Source organism: Melospiza melodia, chromosome 5, assembly GCF_035770615.1.
Source record: "Melospiza melodia melodia isolate bMelMel2 chromosome 5, bMelMel2.pri, whole genome shotgun sequence".
In the NCBI taxonomy this organism is placed as follows: Eukaryota; Metazoa; Chordata; class Aves; order Passeriformes; family Passerellidae; genus Melospiza; species Melospiza melodia.
In genome coordinates this window covers 38,172,326-38,192,408 of record NC_086198.1, presented here as the reverse complement: position 1 = coordinate 38,192,408, position 20,083 = coordinate 38,172,326, and the positions used below count along the sequence as shown (strand labels likewise).

The window sequence follows — 20,083 nt, the reverse complement described above, 5'->3', positions numbered from 1 at the left end:
GAAAGCCTCCCACAGACCCCCTGCAGCCAAGGCTTTTACTTGTTTAGGAACAGACTAATGAAAACAAGCTTGAACAGAACAGAATTCTCCTGACAATACTAATTTCAGCAGACAGACAAGTAGATGGGCAAAGGCCTAACTGCAATACAGTTTATGATGAGTGTTGTATTGATCTCACTGAGGCTGTTTATATGTTTATACACAGCTGTTTATACAACCTGTGCAAATAAATCAGGCTTAACACACCTCCCTGTACTTTTGCTGAAGCACTGCTCAGAGACACTGTAGTAAACCAAAGCACTCAACAGAAGAAAAAGAGAAAGGAATCACCAACTAAATAAATGCAGGTTAACTATCAAATTTCAGCATCATTATTCTACAAGTACCATAATTAAATGCAATGAATTCCACTTTAGAGATTGCCCTGCTACCAGGGAAAAATTCTTTTGAACTATATGTGCAGCAAATTATGCACTGTGCCATTCACATTTCCAAAGGATTTTTACATGGTCAGAAATTAAAACACAAAACACTCTGGGCTGTGCCTTTCAGAGGCACAAAACAGCCTTGAAGAAAGGAACTGCAAGCAACATAGTACTTCACATTCAGCAGTAATTTATCATCATGGTGCTGGCCAGTACAAATATCAACTCACTCATGTATCTAATAACTGGAACAGATAAAGCAGGAGCTGTATTAACTACAGCAATCAAAAAATATATGGTCCTGAAAGAAATTAGAGCTTCCTAGCTCTAATATCTGACCTGGCATACCAGAAAAAATATCTTAAAGTTTTCAAAGACACGAGAAAAATTGTACTCCTGTTAAAGGCATTTGCATCCAAAAAAACCTCAACGTGCAGGATCACTACAAGAAATCTTAGAAGCTGAAGTTGCTCCAGTTTTGTGTTAAAGGTACAAATCACTTCTACCAGTAACATTACCATTCAAGTTTTCTATACATAATTTTTTTTTTACATTTTTGTATTGAAGAAAACAAATTTTCTATCCATCTTAAGCCACAGTTTCATGTTGTTTCACTGCAGGTTGTTTGAACCACTGAAGCCTCACCCTTGAAGGGGTGCACCACCTCTCACAAAACAGCCTCTATTAAATGAAATAAATTCCTTCAGAATTCAAACCAGCCTTTTTGGAAAGTTTGCCAGAGACTATTCATGACATTTGCAAAAAAAAATTAAATCCTGAATAACACAAATCATTTGAACACCAAACAACTACTTTTATACTACAGATTGACTGGCACCTCGTGGAATTTATCTTCCATTGGTTTTGCCTCAAAAATTATTTTTGAAAATAGCCCTGCAGCAAAAGCAAACATTTAAACTGTAACTGCACAGATGACAAGTGTTTCTTGCAACAAAAATGTCTCAAAGAAACCAAAATAAACCACCATCAGTTTGACTGAAATATCCTTTTTCTAAAGCAAGGATACAGCAAGAAGGAATGGATCTGTAAGTTCAACTAGGCTGGCAGCACCAAGGCACAGTTTAGACAACCTTCTTCTCCCACCTAGTGGCAAGAAGCAAAAAGAACAAGGTCTTTGGGAGTGCAAACATAATTTCCACTTTCTGGAGCACCTAGCAGTTGCACTTCATACTACACGGACGATGGTTTTACTTTAAATTACTTATTTGGGGAAAATAATCGATTTCCCTCAAAGTTCATCATTTACATCCAAAGTCAAATGCAAAGCAGTTTGAAGTAGGAATAAACAAGAGAAATAAACATTTTATTTACTATCTTTTACATACAAAGTATCATTCCTCAGAGGAAAACAACCTTTAGTGAGAAGAGCAGTACACCCGTTTTGAACCTTTGCACACAGTTTTTTGACAAAGTCTAAAAGTTTTGCCAAATGGCATTTTGGTTTTGACTAAAATTTTTAAAGCAGCTTTGAGGCATCAATGTCTAGATGATACTTTAATCAATATCTATTGAATTTTTCATTATTTCAGACTGATGTCATTCTTTAGAAAACTGTACATGGATAGAAGGTAGAAAAGAAGCCAAACAACTGATGGTACAATACTAACAATTTTCAACAGATGGCACTTTACAGCAAGGAACCTATATTGTCTAATTGAAACAGAGCAAATTGGATGGCTGAGTGCACTGACATGCCAAAGTCTGCCACAGGAAAAAAAACCCACAAAAATCTAATATCTTCTAATTTGAAAGCACAGTTCTATAAAACTGAAAGTACAAGGAAGGAATCTAGAGCTAAACAAAGCATGTTAGTTCAGAGTTTATCTCCGATATTAACCACACTGAGATGTTCTCCACAAAGGTCAGATGTTCCCCCCTTCTTCTCAGGCAGAACTTACAGCTAGAGTGAAGCTGAAAGGCAGCAGAGAAAAATGGGACCATCAAAATGTGTTTATTAAATCAGCAGCCACAATAAAGCAGCAGCTGCTAAGCTAGACCAAAAAAAAGGAACATATGATTTGTAAATCTGGTGACGGTTTACAGATTAGATGTTGCCACCTAATATTCAATACTGTTAAAATGACTCATGCCCATACACAGAAAATGTACACCTAGAGTATCTCCAGCCTTCAGGGGAATGCCAAAAAAAAAATTCTCAGACAACTGAGATAAATTCTTGAAGTGATATGACAAGCCTTAGGAAAAAAAAAACTGCTTTTGCATGCACACAACTATACCAAAAGATTTTACTGAGCCTGATTTGTCCCAAAAACTTCATCTGAAATACATAAAACCTTTTGTAAATCTATCCTCTGCCCCTAAACACCATCAGGCACTCCACAGAGAGGTCTGTGGGACAGAATAAGTTTCCCCTTTGGCATTAAGCAAGGGAAAACTTCATGCACAGGAACATATAGGAAAGGGCAGTGTTATCCCTCTGGCAGGCCAAGTACTGAGCCTCCAAAATCCATTTTTTCTTCCTCCTGATTGTAAGCAAAAAATCTAGGCACATAAGGATCTCCTTCAGCAGTCAACAAACAAACAAGCAGCAGTTAAAATACAGCAACTAGAGTAAACAAAAAGAATTCAATCCAGGTATTGGCCTTGTCAGACTTCAGAGCTCTCACAAAAGCACAGCTGCAATTTCAGCACATTTTTCTTCCTGCACTGGTAGCAGCAGATTCATCTCTTGCACAGATTAAAAAGTCCAAGCCATTCAGACATTTAGAATCAGCAGATCCACAAGCTTTGCAGCTGATTTTCAGACTGATCCATGATTTTGGTGCCAAGGAAAGACTTGCTAATCTGGTACCTACAACCTCTGCTCAGAATGAGGAAGTTGTTTCCACACAGCTCCAGCCAACTCCAACACTACAAAAATTTATGCCTCAATCCATTCATTTAGTGAGAGATTTCCATATATCTGATTCAGGCTGCTTCCAGTCTTCTCCTGTTAGTTCTTTCAGGTTCAAGTCTTTGAAAAACTCCAAACGATGACTGCAAACAAAAGAGAAATAAACAAAATCCTAACTTTTGTAGTTATCTGTAAGGGCAAAGACAAACAGAGTAATGATATCAGCAAGGAACAGTCTCTTCACACAACTTCATCTGCTACCAACATCTGAAAAAGACAAGGGTTTTTTTTAAAGGGTTAATATAGAAAGAATTCCTTCTTAGAAGGTATTACAGCCATTATCCAGCGCAATAAAATAAAATAAAAACTTCCATTTGTCACTGCAAACTGATATGCTTCATTAACAATAGCTCAGACTTTTTTTTTAATATACAGTTGAAGAAGCTTATTTTTTCTTAAAGGGTAATTTATCTAATATTTATCCTACCATCACTTATGTTGTCCGACAAGTTTTTTAAGAGCTATAGTGTGTCCTCTAGAGCTGGTTCATTTGTACAAAATGCTCAGGAGTAACAGGTTTTACCAGATCATCTCAGCCTCACAGGCAAAGAAAACAAACAGGCTCAAAGCACAATTTAAAAATCCAAATTTTTTCTATTGATATGGGCTATCCTTTAATTTTTTTTTTTTTTTTTTGTTTAGTCTGCCTTTACAATTTTTTCCAGAGCATGGAACCATCTGTAGAGGTGAAAGCTTTCAGAGCACTAGGGGAGGAGCAGAAGAGATTTACTGGAAAGGTATCTGGTGATACTATCACTAAAACAACACTCCAGGAAGAGCTGAAGTCAAGAAGGAAACGTAGAACAACCTACTCATGATTTAGATGAGAAAGGTGATAAAAGCAGATACCAGTGGTACTGAATGTGCCATTTTCTATGCACCTACCATGGAAACCAAGCACTAACTATAGTGCTTTATACGAAGTACAGCACCATGGACCCAGAGCTAAGTAGTATAATAATATTAAGGGCATTCAATCCAAAAACCAGATCAGCTTTTTCAAGTATTCCAACAACAGTGCAGCCCTTTTACAGAAGAATTTATTTTATGCTTACAAATCTGGTTCCTGTCCTTCCTGCACTTGGTGTGGAGGCACAGGATAAAGTGCTTCATATTTTCTCTCCTCTCCTGAGCCATGAATTGCAAATGCATTGAACTTGTCAGTGCATGGTGGGAAATAACTCCAAGGGAGAAGAGCTTTACCCTCCCATCTGGTTTCCATTCTGGTCACCTCAAACTCCAAAGGAAGTTGTTCCTGTTAAAGGAGGAGAAAAAAAATTAAATAAGAGGTATTAACTATCTTTTGATGAGGAAGTAGTTAAATAAAAGTCATTATGAATGTACTTGAGCACTTACTTTCCATGCTTTTCTTCTGCCGGAAAGCAGCAGCAGTAAGTACTGCCCATGGCTGTCAAAGAATCAGAGCACAGTTTTCCTAAAATTATGTCAAGTTATTAGTGCATTATAGCACCACAAATATGTACATTCCCCATACTGAGCCAGCTTCTGTGTCTAGCCCCCCTCATACCATACATGTGTCTCACAAGGATCAGAACTGCAAGTGTAAAAAAATTAAAAATAAAACCCCAAGTTAACTTTTGGGATTTTATCAGTGCTGCACTTACGGACACAGCTCAACTTCCAAATACTGCTCACTTCTGTCACTCAGAAAGAATGCTTCCACAACTGAAAAAAAAAACAAATCAAACAAAAAAAATTAACAAACAAACAAACTGTCAAGTGTTTTATATTAACTATTCTGTAACATCCTGAGATCTTCATATCCCATTAATACAACTCAGCTTTCATGGGTTTTGACTATGCCATGCCAGAGCCTGACTCACTACTGACACATACACAGTAGCTACAAACCAAATATTCAAAATGCTGTGCCACAATTCCAGCTTCAAGAGCTCTTCTCTTCAATTGCTGTGATCACAAAGAGCTTTATAAAGTGCTGCACTGACTTGATTATCTTTACAAATTCCAGTTTTGAAAACACTTAGCTTGATGCAGCAGGGAAAGGAAATAGACGGGAAATAGACGGGAAATAGACTCACACATTCAGAGCAGGGCACACACCCTGTAACTAAAACTGTTAAATCTCCAAAATAATAAGAAAGCACTTAGCTCTTCAATAGTTTTTCCCTGTAGAGGGATATTTTAGATAGAGGATTACTGTTCCAGGTGTACTTGAAAGCTGCATATGACATTGGAATCACATTTCAGGAACACAAAATAGAACTACAATGTGTTTCTCATGTAAAATTACAACAGTGTTTCTGACAGCAATGACATTATTAGAAAACTTCAGTTTGAATTATGATATTACTGATATCTTTATTTATTTTTACTTAAGCATATTTATTATAATAACACCAAAGAGAATTTTAGTAGAGCTTGAATCAGAATAGCTCAATAATCAGGATGTGAGGAACTGCTAGAAATATTAAATTCTTGCAATACTGAAAGCAATGGGTAAAAGTGACAGTATGGACAGGAAAGGAGAAAACACCCAGCACTACCATGAGAGTTTTCCCTATTTCATTTAGGTACAATTTGAACTGCATTTCATGAGGTGTAATTTCTGCGTTTCACACCTCCCTATTTCTCTAAGGAACTCTGGAAAAATTATTAAAACACTCCACTTCTTAAAGCAGAAGTCAAATCCATCTTTAGGATTTCACTTCTCCTTCCACAAAGGCTTTTAAATCTATATATATAAACCACAAAATTATTTTGATACTTAAAGATGTCAAGCCTCTGATAGTTCACAAGTTGCATCAGTAACCCAAAACCTAAGTTTGAGTGCATATACTATTGACAGGATCAGGAAGTCAACTTTAAATCATTGAAATCAACACAGATTACTGAACTCCAGTTTTGGGGTTGTTTTGAACAAAAAAAAAAAAAAAAAAAAAAAAAAAAAAAAAAAAAAGAACTATCACAGATTGAGAAGTCACTTTAAAAAAGACCAGGCATATGAAATACAGAGAAAGATCAGTGTCTACAGAAATCAGATATATTTGCAGAAGAGTTACGCTTACCCTCATAGTCCCAGAGCCCACCAAAAGGTTTCCCTGGCTCTCCAGGAGGTGCTGGAGGGTCATTAAAGAAAGGAGCCCGAATTTCCATCAGCAATCCTGCATTATCCGGCCTCAGCCCAATTGAAACCGGCTCGTGGCTCACAGGCAAACCATCCCAGGTGTGCTCAATGAGGAATTCCATCTTCAGGTACTACACAACTGAAGAAGAGAAATTCTGTCAAAGAAGATCTCAGATTCCACCTCGGCATGAATTGCCCTTTGGCTGCCCAGGAAAAAAAAAACGAACACACACTTCGGTCAATTACCAAATCACGTTTGTAAACATCAGAACTGAAACAAACTAGCTCTGTAACAAAAAAAACCTAACAATGTTACCTATCTGTAACAACATAGTTACATAAATGACGTTTCTCATAGCGTTTATACCTGCAGGTTACAAATTATACTGACATCTCGTAAAGCTTAAGGCTTTTCACACATACATCTAAATAAATACCTTCCAAAACCTCCAGAAATATTAAACAAGAGGACAGATAAAACAAAACGGCCTCCACTACATGAATTTAGAGGATTTGCTAACATCAGAAAAACAGACTGAGAGGAAAACTTTTAATGTTTGAGACACAAGGAAATGAAACAACTAGTTAGAGCTTTCATTTGCAGTAATTGCCAACCAGCCTTTCCTAAAACAACTCCAGGGACAGTGTGCGGCTCGTTCCAAAGCCGAATCACTATTTTTATAAAGAAATTACTCCTAAAGTCCAACCTGGGCTGTGTCCTCTCCTCCTGCCGCCGGTTCCCCGGGAGCAGCGGCCGCTCCCGCCTGCCCACAGCCCCCGGCGGGCAGAGCTCAGCTGCTCCGGCCACAGCCCGATTGTCTTCCCGAAGGGAAATTTAAGCGCCGACGGGAGCTTTAACCGGCGAAGGGAAGTTTAAAAGCCTATCTTTAACCCACAGCAAGCAGACAACCCCCCGCAAACAGAGTTTAACGAGGCGTTCCTCCCACCCGGCCCCAGGGCCCCGCCATGGCCGCTCCCCACGTGACGGGGGCGGCGCTGCCGGCCCGGAGAGAGAGGCCGGGCCTGCCCCGGCCCTCAGCGGTTGTGAGGCTGTTCCACAGGGCCCTGGAGCGGCTGTGGCTCCGCTGGTACCGGGGCTGCCTCCTTACCGAGCGGGCTCTGGGAGGAGCGGAGGGGCGGCTCTGCCCGCTGCCCCCGCCCCGCGGCCCCGGCGGCTGAGGGGAGCGCGTCCCGCCCTCAACGCCAGCGAGCTCCAGCCGCCTTCCCTCCCTCCGGTACCGCTTTGGCTTTCCTGCCCTCCCCCGGCGCTGCTCTGGGTCTTCTTTCCATTCTCCGGTACCGCTTTGGCTTTCCTTCCCTCCCGGCACTGCTCCGGGTTTCCTTCCCTCCTCTCCAGCCGGACAAGCAGCCTCTTCCCCCCGGGGCTTCGTGCAGTTTTCTCGGGGAAAGCCGGGAGCGAGACGCGGCCGGGTGAGTGCGGGCAACGAGGGTTCAAATTCGCTGCCAGTGTGAAGGTTTTGAAGGTTTGCGTTCCGTAGGTTTCGCAGTGAGGGCAGTGCTTTTAGTTAGCGAAACCGCAGCAATTAAAACGGCTAATGAGGTGATGGCCAAAAGCACGTGTTTTTGTAGGAATGGCTCTTTGGAAATTGTGAAAAACGCCAAGCACTTACTTTTTAAAAAAATTTTGAAATTTTAGTAGTAATAAAATGGTTATAAAAATAGTGATACAATTAGAGTAATAATAATTTTGACAATTTGAATTAGGACAATATGAGACAATAGAACCAAAGAGTTACGGACGTCCGGGTACCTCTTTCTGGGATAAATAAGCCCAAAAAATGATCCACGTTAACAAAGTATTAACTCTTAAAAACAACAACCGGTTGCATATTCATACACCTCGTGCATGATGGATAAATTCCATTCAAACACAGGATTCTGTCTGGGCAGTGTCAACTTCTTCCTCTGAACCCTGACAGCACCTTCGAGGCAGGAAAAAGTTCGGTTCTTCTGATAAGAGAGCAATAAATTATTTTTCTCTGAAAGATTCAGGTGTCCTGTGGCTGCTGTCTCGCTGCAAGTCCTTTCTTTAAAAGAAAAAAGGATCCTACGTAGCATAGTTTCTATTTTAACATTTTGTTACAACCTACAACTATATTTAACACACTACTTAAAAAAATTAATACAGCATAACTTTCTAACACAACACATATAATATTCATTTTAATATTTGAGAAAAGCCAATCAAAATATGCATTTTTCACAGTAATGAAACCATAGTGTGAAAAATTCATGTTTTATGATTGGCTTTTTGCAAATATTAAAATGAATATTATATGTGTTGTGTTAGAAAGTTATGCTGTATTAATTTTTTTAAGTAGTGGTTTAGGTTATAATATAATGTTAAAATAGAAACTGTATATGTGAGGGTTTTTTTTAAGAAAGGATTGAGGTACTTGCACCGAGATAGCAGCCAGAGGACACCTAAATCTTTCAGAGAAAATTTATTTATTGCTCCATTATCAGAAGAAACAAACTTCTTCCTGCCTTGCTCAGCTCTGAAGACACTCTCAGGATTAAGAGGAAGAAAGTGACACTGCCCAGACAGAATTCTGTGTTTGAATGGAATTTATGTATCATGGATGAGGTGTATAAATATGTTTTATAAACAACAGGTTATTGTTTTTAAGTGTTAATCCTCTGTTAATGTGTGTCCTTTTTCAGGCTTATCTTGCCCAGAAAAAGGTACTCAGACCATCTGTACCTCTTTGTTCTTATTGTCCTAATCACAATTGTCCAAATTACTATTATTCTAATTCTATTGCTATTTTTATAACCATTTTATTATTATTAAACTTCTAAAGTTTTAAAAACAAGTGATTGGCATTTCCTACACTTTAGAAAGCTCTCTTGCTAATTATTCATGAAATTTGCTTTACAGATTAAAATTGGTATTTTTAATTATGTGTTACTTGATGGATTTAATATGACTTAATCAGAGTACATCTGAGTAACCAACAAAATAACTGGCCAAACAAATTTGCATCTCCTGAGTTTATATTCCTGGGAGTTGGAGATGGGATAGGAGCTTTGTCCCAAGGAACGTCCCTGTCCCCAAGGAGTGCTGCAGGAAAACTTGCAGCACAGCAGCAGCAGGTCACAGTGCATGCAGTGTGGCAGCTCCATCACTCAGACCTCAGAATTCCACTGGGTACCAAGCTCCACGCGCTGGCAAAGGTGAAAAGCCCACTTTTGATTCCAAGGACAGCAGAAAAGCTTCTGTCTGAGATAACACAGTCACCCTGGTTCAAAAATCCATATCTTTCTTGGGCTTTGCAAGAGTCCTTATTATCCTGTAGCATGAAAAAATTATACTTTTTCAAATATCAGAACGTTGCTGTTGTCATTACATTACAAAGGTTCCATATCACCACAGTTCCATAGCTCCTCAATGTTTCTCTCAGGCAGCTCCTCTGAGCACTGACTGTGCCTGGTCCTTGCAGCAGCCATCTGACTCCAGACCCCACCAACCCACTCTTTTATACCACTGCTCTTATTGGCCACAGGTGTGGCCTGTTAACATCAGGCCTGCTCCTAATCTTTAGTAATTGGTTCAGCTGCAGCTCCTTAATGGGGTAAGATTTCATTCTATTCCATTCTATACTTACTTTATTTACTTATATTCTATGCCCCTACATGTTGCCTTTTCATATATATTTCTTTTGGCTGTAGCTTCTTTTGTAAGTCTTTGGAATCTAAGTAGAACTCAGACTAAATTCACTGTGAGATCACAGAATAATTAGGTTGGAAGAGACCTCTAAGATCATTGAGTCCAACCCATGCCCTAACACCTTAGCCAGACTATAGCACCAAGTGTTATGTCCAGTCTATTTTTAAACACATCCAGAGATTCTACCACCTCCCTGGGAAGAGCATTCCAGTACTTTATTATTCTTTAATAAAATTTAAATTATTAATTAAAATTTTTCCCTTTCCTATCAAAGAGTTTAATTTATTTTTTTAAATATATTTATACATTTTCACAGGACAAGATTTGAAGTTGCCTTCAATGCCAGCTGAGCCCCCAAGTTATTTTAGGCCTACTCTGAGCCTGATGCATGGATTAATGTTTCTCTTTCTTCACAAATGTAAAATCAAAGTTGTAAAACACTGAATGTGTGTAATGCATCTGAAATGAGATTCTCTAACCAGTATTATACTTAATGTTGTAGAGTATTTGTCATGTTAAATATGTAGCTGTAAAGAAGGTTGAATTTTACCTGAATTCTTTTTGAAATATTAATAGCCAGACCTACAAATAATAATCCTCCATTCCATTCCATACTTTTGTGGTAAATGCTGAACTTTTTTCAGAATGTATTTAATGCTTTACTGTTGGAAGTGAATTTCTATAAGTGTTTAAAATCTGTCCCTTTTTGCACCTGTAGCTTGCAAGGGCAGCAACTTTCCCCTTGTCTTTCCTGGCATTCCTTTGCTGTTATGTCTTTTCTGTGCCCACTGTTTTTTTCCTATATCCTCCTTTAGAAGTTTAGAACTAGTAAAAGAACCATGGGATGTGTAGCAAGAAAAATAGGCAAGAAGTTGTTTAAATCAAAATACAGCCATTGCATTCCCAACGTGTTTTTCCTTCTTTGTTACCCATTCCAGTTACAAAAGTGTTACTCAGATTCTTACAAAACAGAGCAAACAATAATTCTTAAAGAAAACTGAATATAACAGGAATGGATTTCATTAGTAGTAGTAGTACAGTTCCTGTAGGTTTTTTTAAAGTATTTTTTTAAACAGTTGTGCTAAATAGAAGAATTCCAGAAACTTTTTTTTTTTTTGCCCTTGAAGCATTATATTGTTAAACATATTTCTGACTGCCAGTCTCATTTATTTAGATTGAGGCCTGCGTTATAGCCATGATTCTCAAATGTGGTGTTTTTCAGATCAGAGGCTAAAAATGGCACTTGGACACTGTGAAACCAGTGAGGTTCTGAGAATTACTGCTGAGCAGGTATGTGAACTCAGGCAAGGGAGGAGTAAAATTTTTTGTTACTATGTTTTGTGATAAACAACTTTCCAAATATGGAGCACAGCTCACTTCAGGGTTGTTTGGCCCTGTTTTGGGTCCTTCATACAACAGAGCAACAGCAGAAAAAACTGCCCTAACAATGGATTGTGGTATTTTTGGTGCATTTCTGAAAGTTTTATCCCTGAAAGAGCACCTGATTTGTAATTCTGTACACTACTTCACTTTTCTAAGAGATTGGCCTCACGTTGAGGTAGCTTTTTGTGCTGGGTACCCTAAGCCTGTCTGAAAGCTTGTGCAGAAGCTCTGGCTTCAGTGCTTTCCTGATGCTGAGATGCATGGAAATGAACCAAGCTCTTACACAAACTCATGATAGTTCTTTTAAGATTGAGTTGATTTTCCCTCAGATGTAATTATGCTTGAAATCAAAGCATGTCCAGGAAAAAAAAATATTATTATTTTTTTCATATTGGGACAGCACTCAAGGGTTTTTGAACATAAACCTGAAAGTAATTCTGTGGCATATTGTGTACAAATTACAGTACAGACAGTTTTGGGTTTCATATGAAAGTTTAAGAACACATACATTTATGTGCAATTACTAATGATTAAATTATTACTCCATTACAGGAGCATGCCCTTGGTGGTGATGGCACATCAGGATCCAGGATGATGGACCAAAGGTAACTGATTCCAAGTGATAAATGGGAATGCTGCAGTGTAGTTGAAGGAAATTGTCATGTGCTCAAAGGAGTGTAAATATCCAGGTGAACTAGGTCCTGTATACATGTGTCTGTAGAGGTGTTACTGTAAAAGTTCTTTCTAGGTGGTATTGTGTTTATTCAGTAAATTAAATTACTGACTTTACTGCCACAAGCTGTAAAATAAAGGATGAGAGATGAATGAAGGGATTTCTAGTCCAAGTTTTGAGCAAATAAACAAAAGTTGTGGTAAGACTGCACAGATCTAGGTAACACAGGTAACTGCTGTCTGTTGAGATTGGGGGATGTTTTTAAAAATTTTTTTTGGCACTCTTCAACTGACAGTTGTCTATCAGTAAATGGTTTCATGATCACTGTAATTTACTCTTACAAAAATAACCTAACTTTTCTTCTTAGCTTTTAATATAGAATTTTCAGAGAACTGCTAGCATTTATGAAAATATTAGGAGGGAGAATGTATAGAAGTAGAACTACAGTGTTCTGCATTGTAGTCTAGTCTTTTAATATTTGGGATTCTGTGTGACTCAATGAAATATTAATATTGTATTAATGGTCATTTATAATATCCCATTATATGTTTTATTTCTGCTATCTAGAACCCTTGCTGTTAATAATCATTATTTAAAAGTAGTGATTAAATTTGTTCATTTGATTCTGAAACTCAAGAAAAGTGACTGCTCTGTTCTGGACTCTAGATTAAAAATTCTTTAAAACTAGTTAATTATCAGAGCAGTTCAGCATTTCCAAAACTTATTCTGATCATATTTTTCAACTTCTTAGCTTGTCAGCTCTCATCACAGAGTATGGAAAACAGGTGGAGGAAATGAGAGAGCAGCTGCAGCTTTATCAGGTATGGGCATTCCCTACATTTCAGACTGGAAATTTCTCCTTTTAGTGAATATGTGGGCACTACTTTTTGTCATGCTTCACAAAGCTGCTGGACTGCAGGCTGCCTCAAGGGGATGAATGGAGTGCTTCTGTGAAAAGCTGGGAGATTGTCCAAATTGCAACAGTGTCATCCTGGGGGTTGAGGTGGGATCCATCTTCCTTTCACATGACTGAAAATATAAGTGATATTGAAACTTATGGTACACAGAAAGCAATTTTTGCTTGTGATCTTCATGCAGAAGTTCCACACTGCTTTTGGTTTAATGCATTTAAGTGGTTTGATCTGTCCATCATGAGGATTTTGCAAATAGTCTTGCAGCTTGATCAGTTTCAGGAGGGAACAGAAGCACTATGGCTTCCTTGCACTAATAAACAAAACAGCCAGTTTGGTCCAAATAACTGGAGTTTCTCCTCAGTGAATTGCTAAACTTTCATCAAATGCTTGCAGCATAAAAGATGAGTTATCCACTCTACCCCTAAAAACTTGAGTTAATTAAAAATCAATCTGTAAGAGCCCTAAGACTTTCAAAACGTTAAGTTTAATGTCTGTAATAACTAATAAATTCTGAGGTGTAACAGGACTTGGCAGCCATGAAATTCAAGTGGCATCCTGTGACTTGCCTTAAAAAATCAATTGACTTTCATTTCCTGTATTGTATTGGATTAAATTGTCCATCTTTTACAATGTCAGTCAGAAATACAGAATTGACAGTGTTACCAGAGTTTGTGTTACTTAAATGACTGCTAACTCTTGAATGTCTTTGTATCAGGCACAAATGGGTGGGATGAAGAAAAAATTGGAAGAAGTCACCAAGGAAAATGAAAGGTAAATAATTGCACTGCCATGTTGCTGCTGCCATTTCTCATGATTTCTAAACATTAAAAGCTTTTATTTCCTAGGACCTTGATATCTTTGAAATCTTCTACTTAGTAAATTCAGGAGCCTAACATTAGAGTTTTGAAGTGCTCATACAGATTACAGCACCAGGTAGAGGAGATGTTACCATGTCACTAAAAGACCTAGATGTGACACTATCTCAAACTGTCCATTTTGTTTATAGAACACAATTGAATATATTTAAATTTGACTTGGAAGGAAGTAAAATGTACAGGTGGAAGGCACAGTATATTTCAGTTGTTAAAAAATCCCTTTTAAAGAAATACCTTGCTGAACTTAGTTCTTTGAATTTCAGGCTTCATGCAGAGTTGAAAGAGCCTCTTGAGAAGCAACTGCAGGCTCTTCCTTTTGTGCATCTGGAAACTGATATTCCTGCAGATGAAGGCACAGTGAGAACCCTCCAAGAGGAGCTACGTGGGGCAAAGCAAGTGTGTGAGATGAGACATTTATATTGTTTTATTTCTCTTGTTGTGCCTTGGCAGATTAGGGGAGGCTGTTTTATTTTTTGATTCAGAAATCATTTAGGCAGAGTTCCTTGAGGCTGTTTTGAGCCCCTCTTGAGCTCAAAGATTGAAGAAGCTTCTTTCCTAGATTCATAAAATAATTTTTAATATTAATTTGTGTCAGTAATTTTATCATCTGTAAGTCAAATTCATGATCAGCAACTCCATGAAATATTTTGTTCAATTCAAGCTTTTTGTAGCAACTTGTCATTTTAATCAAAACTATTGTAATGAGATATGAGGAGGGAAGTGTGGGATGTAGAAAATAGTATCTAAATGTAAAAGTACAAGTGAATTTTGTTCAGTTTATTACAATATATCAATTGAATTTTGGTATTTGAATAGTGTCTATACTGCAGGCCTACCTTAAAGACCTGTGAAAGTTTGAACTCTTCAAAGAAAAGGCAACTGGAAGTGGAATTTCAACTTCCAAGCATCTGTTTCTCTGCACTTGAATTTAAATTTTAATATGTGCAGAGAAAAATATAGTAATGGCATTTCTTCACAACAGAAGTTAAGACCTGTCTTTTTAGCCAATGCCAGATGAAGACAAAGGTGCTGTGATAGAATATTTTTCTGTAAAGTAGGAGAGAGACCAAGCAGTGGAGCGTTGGCAGACGCTGTCCCAGGAGCACGACCGGCTTCAGCAGCAGTACCAGGAGCGCCTGACCAGAACACACCTTCTCATAGCTGAGAGGAAAAAGCAGAGTGTAATTCTCATTTCTTTTTGTTCTTTTTTTCTTTTTCATGTACATATATGTGTGTACACAAAATGTGCACGTGCATATAAATAATCCTGTGTTTGAATTGCACGGTCGGAAATCTTCAGGATGGTGGAACATCTGGAAAAGTTGCTTAAGATTTCTGAGTTCTGAGGGGAAAGTCTTTCTGTATCTGTTCTCCTTTGAATAGCTGGAAAAGCAGTCACCCTTTCTTGCTGTTATTCATTAAAGAAGTAAACAGGTGAAAAAATTAAGTTCACTAATCTTTGTCTAATGCTAGCTTGTGTTTAGCAGCCTGTTTCTCTTCTGCTGAGTCTGGGGAAGGCCTTTCAGGAAATTCTTAGAAAAGTTGTTCTGCTCTGATGAGCTGTGTAAAGATGCTAAGTGTGTGAAGAACTAATAGAAACTTTTATGTACTTTGCTACATGTATTCCTAGGAGAGAATGTACAAATTCTTTTAATATTTCCTCTCTATTTTCAAACACACTTGACTTGTGGGCACAGCTGCAGCTCACCTCAGAAATAATTTTTTACTGATTTTTGGTTTTTTGTGGTATTAAGTTCACCTTGGTAGTGTGATCCTTTCTGAGAAAAAGGGTAAGTGTCTGTGCAGCTGTTGTACTCTGTCAAATTTCATAATTATTTCAAGGAGTAGTTAAGAGGACTCTGATCTTTGTGTAGTTCCAAATTTCTGCTCCTGTTTCTTCTATTAATTATTTTTTGTGTTGCATTGTCAGGTACTAATAACATACACAGTAGAGTATAGAGAGCCATTGGTAGCTGTTGTAGGGTTTCCAGATTCCATTCCTTATTAGTAACTAAATTTTTGGTGCATTGTAATTCCACCTTGACAAGAACGAGGCTAAACAGCCTTTTATTCTTAAACATCTCCCAGAGAAAACAGCTCTCCCGTTAAATAAACTTTTATTTTAGGTTTAGCTTTCAATGAAGGAGCAGCAAACAGCTGTCAGAGGTAAATAGAAATAGGTAAGATCAAGTAGAATTGGAGTTGACAGAAGGCAAGGAGGAGAGGGGACATCATAAGGACTGTAGGGCAAAGAACAAATTAAAATGTCCATAAGAGGCATTTTTTAATTAGTGGGTGCAAAGTCTGTTACTTTGCTTAGCAAAAATGCTTGTAGTAGCACCACAGTCTGTATGACTCTTTAAAAGCATTGTTCATGTGTCCCTTCATGTGCATGTGAGGTTTGGAGGGAGGCAGTTTGTGACCCAGGAAAAATTAGATAGATAATTCAGTAGGAAATCTAATTTCATGGGGTATGAAGCCAATCTAGCTGAACTCTATGAAAACACACTGAATTTCCTGCTACATGTATAGGGGTTTTTTATAATGTTTTCAGGTGACAATGAAGCTTTCTAATTATTCACTTCTTCTGACTGTAATAATGATAAGAAACTCTGAATTCTCTTTTTAGGATCAGCTGAGTAGCATCCAGCAGCTGACTCGCCAACTGCACGTGGTGAGTAAAACCTTCTGAACAGTGAATTAGTAATTTCTTTATTTTCCTAACAGACCCTCAGAGTACAAAACCACAGCAAAAAGGCCTTCACACATACCTGGTGCCACTCAAATTTGCAGACTTCACTCAGAATTACAGCATGTGGCTAGTGTACTTCACACGTCTTCACAAAGGAGACATTTCTTTCAATTATGCCCTCTTGCAAATGCTCTGTCTGGCACATTTTTATCCATTCCTGTTTTGGTACTGCTGTCTTCAGTGTCTTTGTCACCTTTCTGCACATTTTGCTGAGCTCTAATAACCTTCCAGTGCTTTATCCACATCCTTACACTGTGAGACTTCTTAGTTAATAAGCTTTAGTCTAGGCCTTCCAAAATTGACAAGCAGTTCTAATAGAATCTCTCCAGTAGTTTTTTGTTGAAAAATTGAGGTGAAAGAAGGGGTGAGGTTTTTGACTGGGCAGTTTGTTTTTGAGTCCTGTATGATTTTTTTTGAGTGTTTGTTTGAATACTGGCAAAAAGACTCCTAAGGTATTCTAACAGTCTAATCTTGTTTTTATCACTGAAATCTTTTTTTCTCACATCAGAGAAAAGAGTTAAGACAATATTTAAGATAAAGATAATCCATTTGTTTGCATTATCCCAAAAACATTTGGCACCATCTGCTACCAAAGGCATAAAGATGTCATGGGATAAAGCATGAAGCCCTTTTTTGAACCAACAAACTGAAAAATGGGAAGTGAGGAGACATGTTAATTAGTGACATTTTTTATTGTGGTAAAACAGCTGTGTTTCCTAGATGTGCTCAGGTTGGAATTGTTCAGCATATTTATTCATGCTCTGGAAATGAGATTCAGTATTGAGGCAAGAGTGTTCACTGCTGATGTTAAAATACTTAGGGTAGTCAAAACTGAAGTAAACTGCAGAAATTTGCAGAAAGATCTCATTGATTATCTGAGTTCATTTCATCTGATATTTTGTTGTTTTTAGTGAAAAACCAAAATAATAGATCTGGGCAAGATGAGGTTTTTACTTTAAGTACTCTGTGGTGGTCTTGAAATGAAGTGTTAGCACTCAGATATTTTAGAAGTAGCAAGTGCCTGAAAACAACTCTTAGCAACAGTCAAAAAAGCAAGAAGAACATTAGCAGTTAATAGGTGAGAGGGAAGAAAAGGAGAATATTGTGCATTTTGAGTGCTGCCTGCCATTGTGGCCATCTTTACTATATCAGTGTAAGGCATGTGTAACATTTTCAATGCTATAGTGAACATCTTACAAATCTCTCTTTATTTTGCAGAGCAATCAGCAGTTTCTGAAAACTGTGACAGAACAAGATGTGGAACTAGAGCAGCTACGAAAACAACTGAGGTATAAAGCAGGCAGATTGAAAAAATAATAAACATCTTTTCTGGAGCTTTTCCTGACCTGCTGCTGTGCCATGGGCCTTGTTTGTACTGCAAGCTAATTTCGCCCTCACAGTTAAAATGGCTTCAGTAGCTGTTTCTGAAGTTTGCCAGACATCATTAGTGTTATATATGGTAACATATTTCCAGTTAGTGTTGTTTGGTCCAGCTTTTCCCTGAAACAGTCAACATTTGACCTTTGATTGAAAAGAAAAATTGTCAGTATCACATCACAACTAATTCTGAAGATAGGCTTTCATTAGAATACAGTTTGCTCAAAAGCCAGTTATGTGGTTGCTCATTACAGTTCTGAAATTTGTATGTTCAAACAAGCTTCCAAGTTTTAATTTTTTTAATAAAATTTCCTTTCACTTCTTATCAATAAAGAGCTCTAAACCTTAGGTTCTGTGGAAGTTAAAGGCAAAAGAAGTGTTAATTCCATTCCTGAAGTATATCAGGAGAAAGGAGAAATGATATCTGTGACAAAATTTCATAATTATTTGTGTTTACAGCTCAAGTCTATTCAATGCCAGTTTACTGTGTCTCTCTTCTCTTTTAGCTGGTGATGGTTGATGTCAAATTAAAATTTTATTTCATTCAACAGTGGATTTATGAACTGAGAGTAAAATAAGCAATTCAGTCATTATCCATCTCTAGTTACAGACACTGATACATGCTCACCTTCCTCTCAGATCAGCCTGAAGTCCTTGCACCCCTAACACCAGTTTTTTACTCCCAAAGTTAATGGCAGCAGCTCTGTCTGACCCTAGAAATTGCTGCAGTGTTTCTCCAGGAAGTCTGGAATATTTTCACCAGCTGCTTCTATAACATGAAGATGTAATCTGCATGGATTATATAACATATGGTGCAGACAATTCTAATCCTTTGGCATGTTTTCCATAGTTTTACATGATTTATGGGAATAGACTACTAAGTCAGGAAAGCAAAAGTAGATTTAAAAAAACCAACTTGCGTGTCAGAGAATTGAGGTTATCCAGGCCATACAAAGCTAATTTAGCTTTGTATGGCCTGGATAAAACACACAAATTAAGAAACTTGGCAGAGCTGGGGCATGGATCTGCATTTCAGAATCTTAAAGCTCCTAAACAGAGATAACTTGCCAAAATTAGGTCAAAGATATAGTGTACAATAAAGAATAAAAGCTGTATCTTTAGAATCAATTTGTTGCCTGTAAAATGCAGACCTCTGAATTTTATCTAACCCTGAACTTGGTTGTTTAAAATGCATTGTTAATACTTCAGGTGTTCTAATATTTATGACCTTTTTATGTTTCTCTTATTTTTCCCTTCTCACACTGCCTTTTGAGTTTATATTTTGCTTTACAACACTTCTAAAATGTTTTGCAGGAGGCAATTTAATGTCCTCCTGAATTTCCAGTACTTCTTGTAGGAGAAAGATGCATTGTTTCAGATGGACTAAGGTCAGAGTTTTGGGCCCACACTGAAGACCATTTCTTTAGGAATAATGTTTTTATTGTAGTTTTTGCATCTTAAAGAAACTGTAACCCTAAACTAACTTATCCAATTAATTGGATAAAATTGCTTGGATTGTATATTTTGCTTAAGATTTTCATGTAGGTACAGTACTCTTGACTTGTATGCCCTGAATTCAAAATCAGTATTTCTACAAGAAATATTTGGTTGAAGTTGAATGTTAAAAGTATGAAATATTTCCCAGCTTCTTTCATGACCATTGGTGCTGCAGTTTGCATGAGCTAATCTAAGACAGGTTTGCTCACTTTTACTACCTTTATGATAGAGTCAGTCATTGGTTTTTAAATTTAGCCTAATCTGCAGCCTGAATAATTGGGTTACACCCCAGGTGCAGCTCTCTGTGTCTTTCTGTTCCCAAGTCACAGGAGTGGCAGGGTTGCTTTTTTCAGCAGACTTTTCTACTGAGGATGAAGAGCCACTAGTCATTAACATGATTCACCAACTATTCCTGGGGATTTTTCCCCTCTTCTCCTTCAGCACATCAGCTGAAT

The 20,083-nt window shown here is 37.7% G+C and overlaps 2 protein-coding genes across 8 annotated transcripts in view; one reads left to right on the top strand and one right to left on the bottom strand.

The window, feature by feature from the left end:
* Positions 1-1,715: 1,715 nt before the first annotated feature.
* Positions 1,716-7,628, bottom strand: C5H4orf33 (chromosome 5 C4orf33 homolog). 5 transcript variants are annotated; one of them, XM_063157114.1, is made up of 6 exons: positions 7,576-7,628; positions 6,408-6,605; positions 4,986-5,046; positions 4,717-4,768; positions 4,416-4,615; positions 1,716-3,443 (listed from the first exon to the last, which is right to left on the bottom strand). In XM_063157114.1, the coding sequence occupies exons 2-6, from the start codon at positions 6,586-6,588 to the stop codon at positions 3,344-3,346; spliced, it is 594 nt and encodes a 197-aa protein (XP_063013184.1). In that variant the 5' UTR covers positions 6,589-6,605; positions 7,576-7,628; the 3' UTR covers positions 1,716-3,343. The 5 variants fall into 5 exon arrangements, with proteins under 5 accessions (XP_063013184.1, XP_063013183.1, XP_063013182.1 ...); XM_063157113.1 differs by having other exon boundaries at positions 6,408-6,669; positions 7,576-7,598; XM_063157112.1 differs by lacking the exon at positions 7,576-7,628 and adding an exon at positions 7,174-7,469 and having other exon boundaries at positions 6,408-6,669.
* Positions 7,629-7,689: 61 nt separating this feature from the next.
* The window catches only part of SCLT1 (sodium channel and clathrin linker 1), a 30,185-nt gene continuing 17,791 nt past the window's right edge, over positions 7,690-20,083 (top strand). For 2 of the 3 annotated variants that reach the window (XM_063157109.1, XM_063157108.1), the window contains exons 1-10: positions 7,690-7,733; positions 7,793-7,897; positions 11,380-11,447; positions 12,093-12,145; positions 12,965-13,034; positions 13,843-13,898; positions 14,266-14,398; positions 15,061-15,183; positions 16,632-16,676; positions 17,973-18,043. In XM_063157109.1, the coding sequence (XP_063013179.1) occupies positions 11,394-11,447; positions 12,093-12,145; positions 12,965-13,034; positions 13,843-13,898; positions 14,266-14,398; positions 15,061-15,183; positions 16,632-16,676; positions 17,973-18,043 (605 nt within the window). In that variant the 5' untranslated portion in view covers positions 7,690-7,733; positions 7,793-7,897; positions 11,380-11,393. Of the gene's footprint in view, positions 7,734-7,764; positions 7,898-11,379; positions 11,448-12,092; positions 12,146-12,964; positions 13,035-13,842; positions 13,899-14,265; positions 14,399-15,060; positions 15,184-16,631; positions 16,677-17,972; positions 18,044-20,083 lie in introns of those variants that run through there. The other variant, XM_063157107.1, reaches the window with a different exon arrangement.

Coding starts and splice junctions, on each gene's coding strand:
- C5H4orf33 (XM_063157114.1), bottom strand. CDS start 6,588: ATGGAATTCCTCATTGAGCACACCTGGGATGGTTTGCCTGTGAGCCAC. Junction 5,047..6,407: donor TGGGCTCTGGGACTATGAGG/GTAAGCGTAACT, acceptor TTTTTTTTTCAG/TTGTGGAAGCATTCTTTCTG. Junction 4,616..4,716: donor GCAGAAGAAAAGCATGGAAA/GTAAGTGCTCAA, acceptor CTCCTTTAACAG/GAACAACTTCCTTTGGAGTT.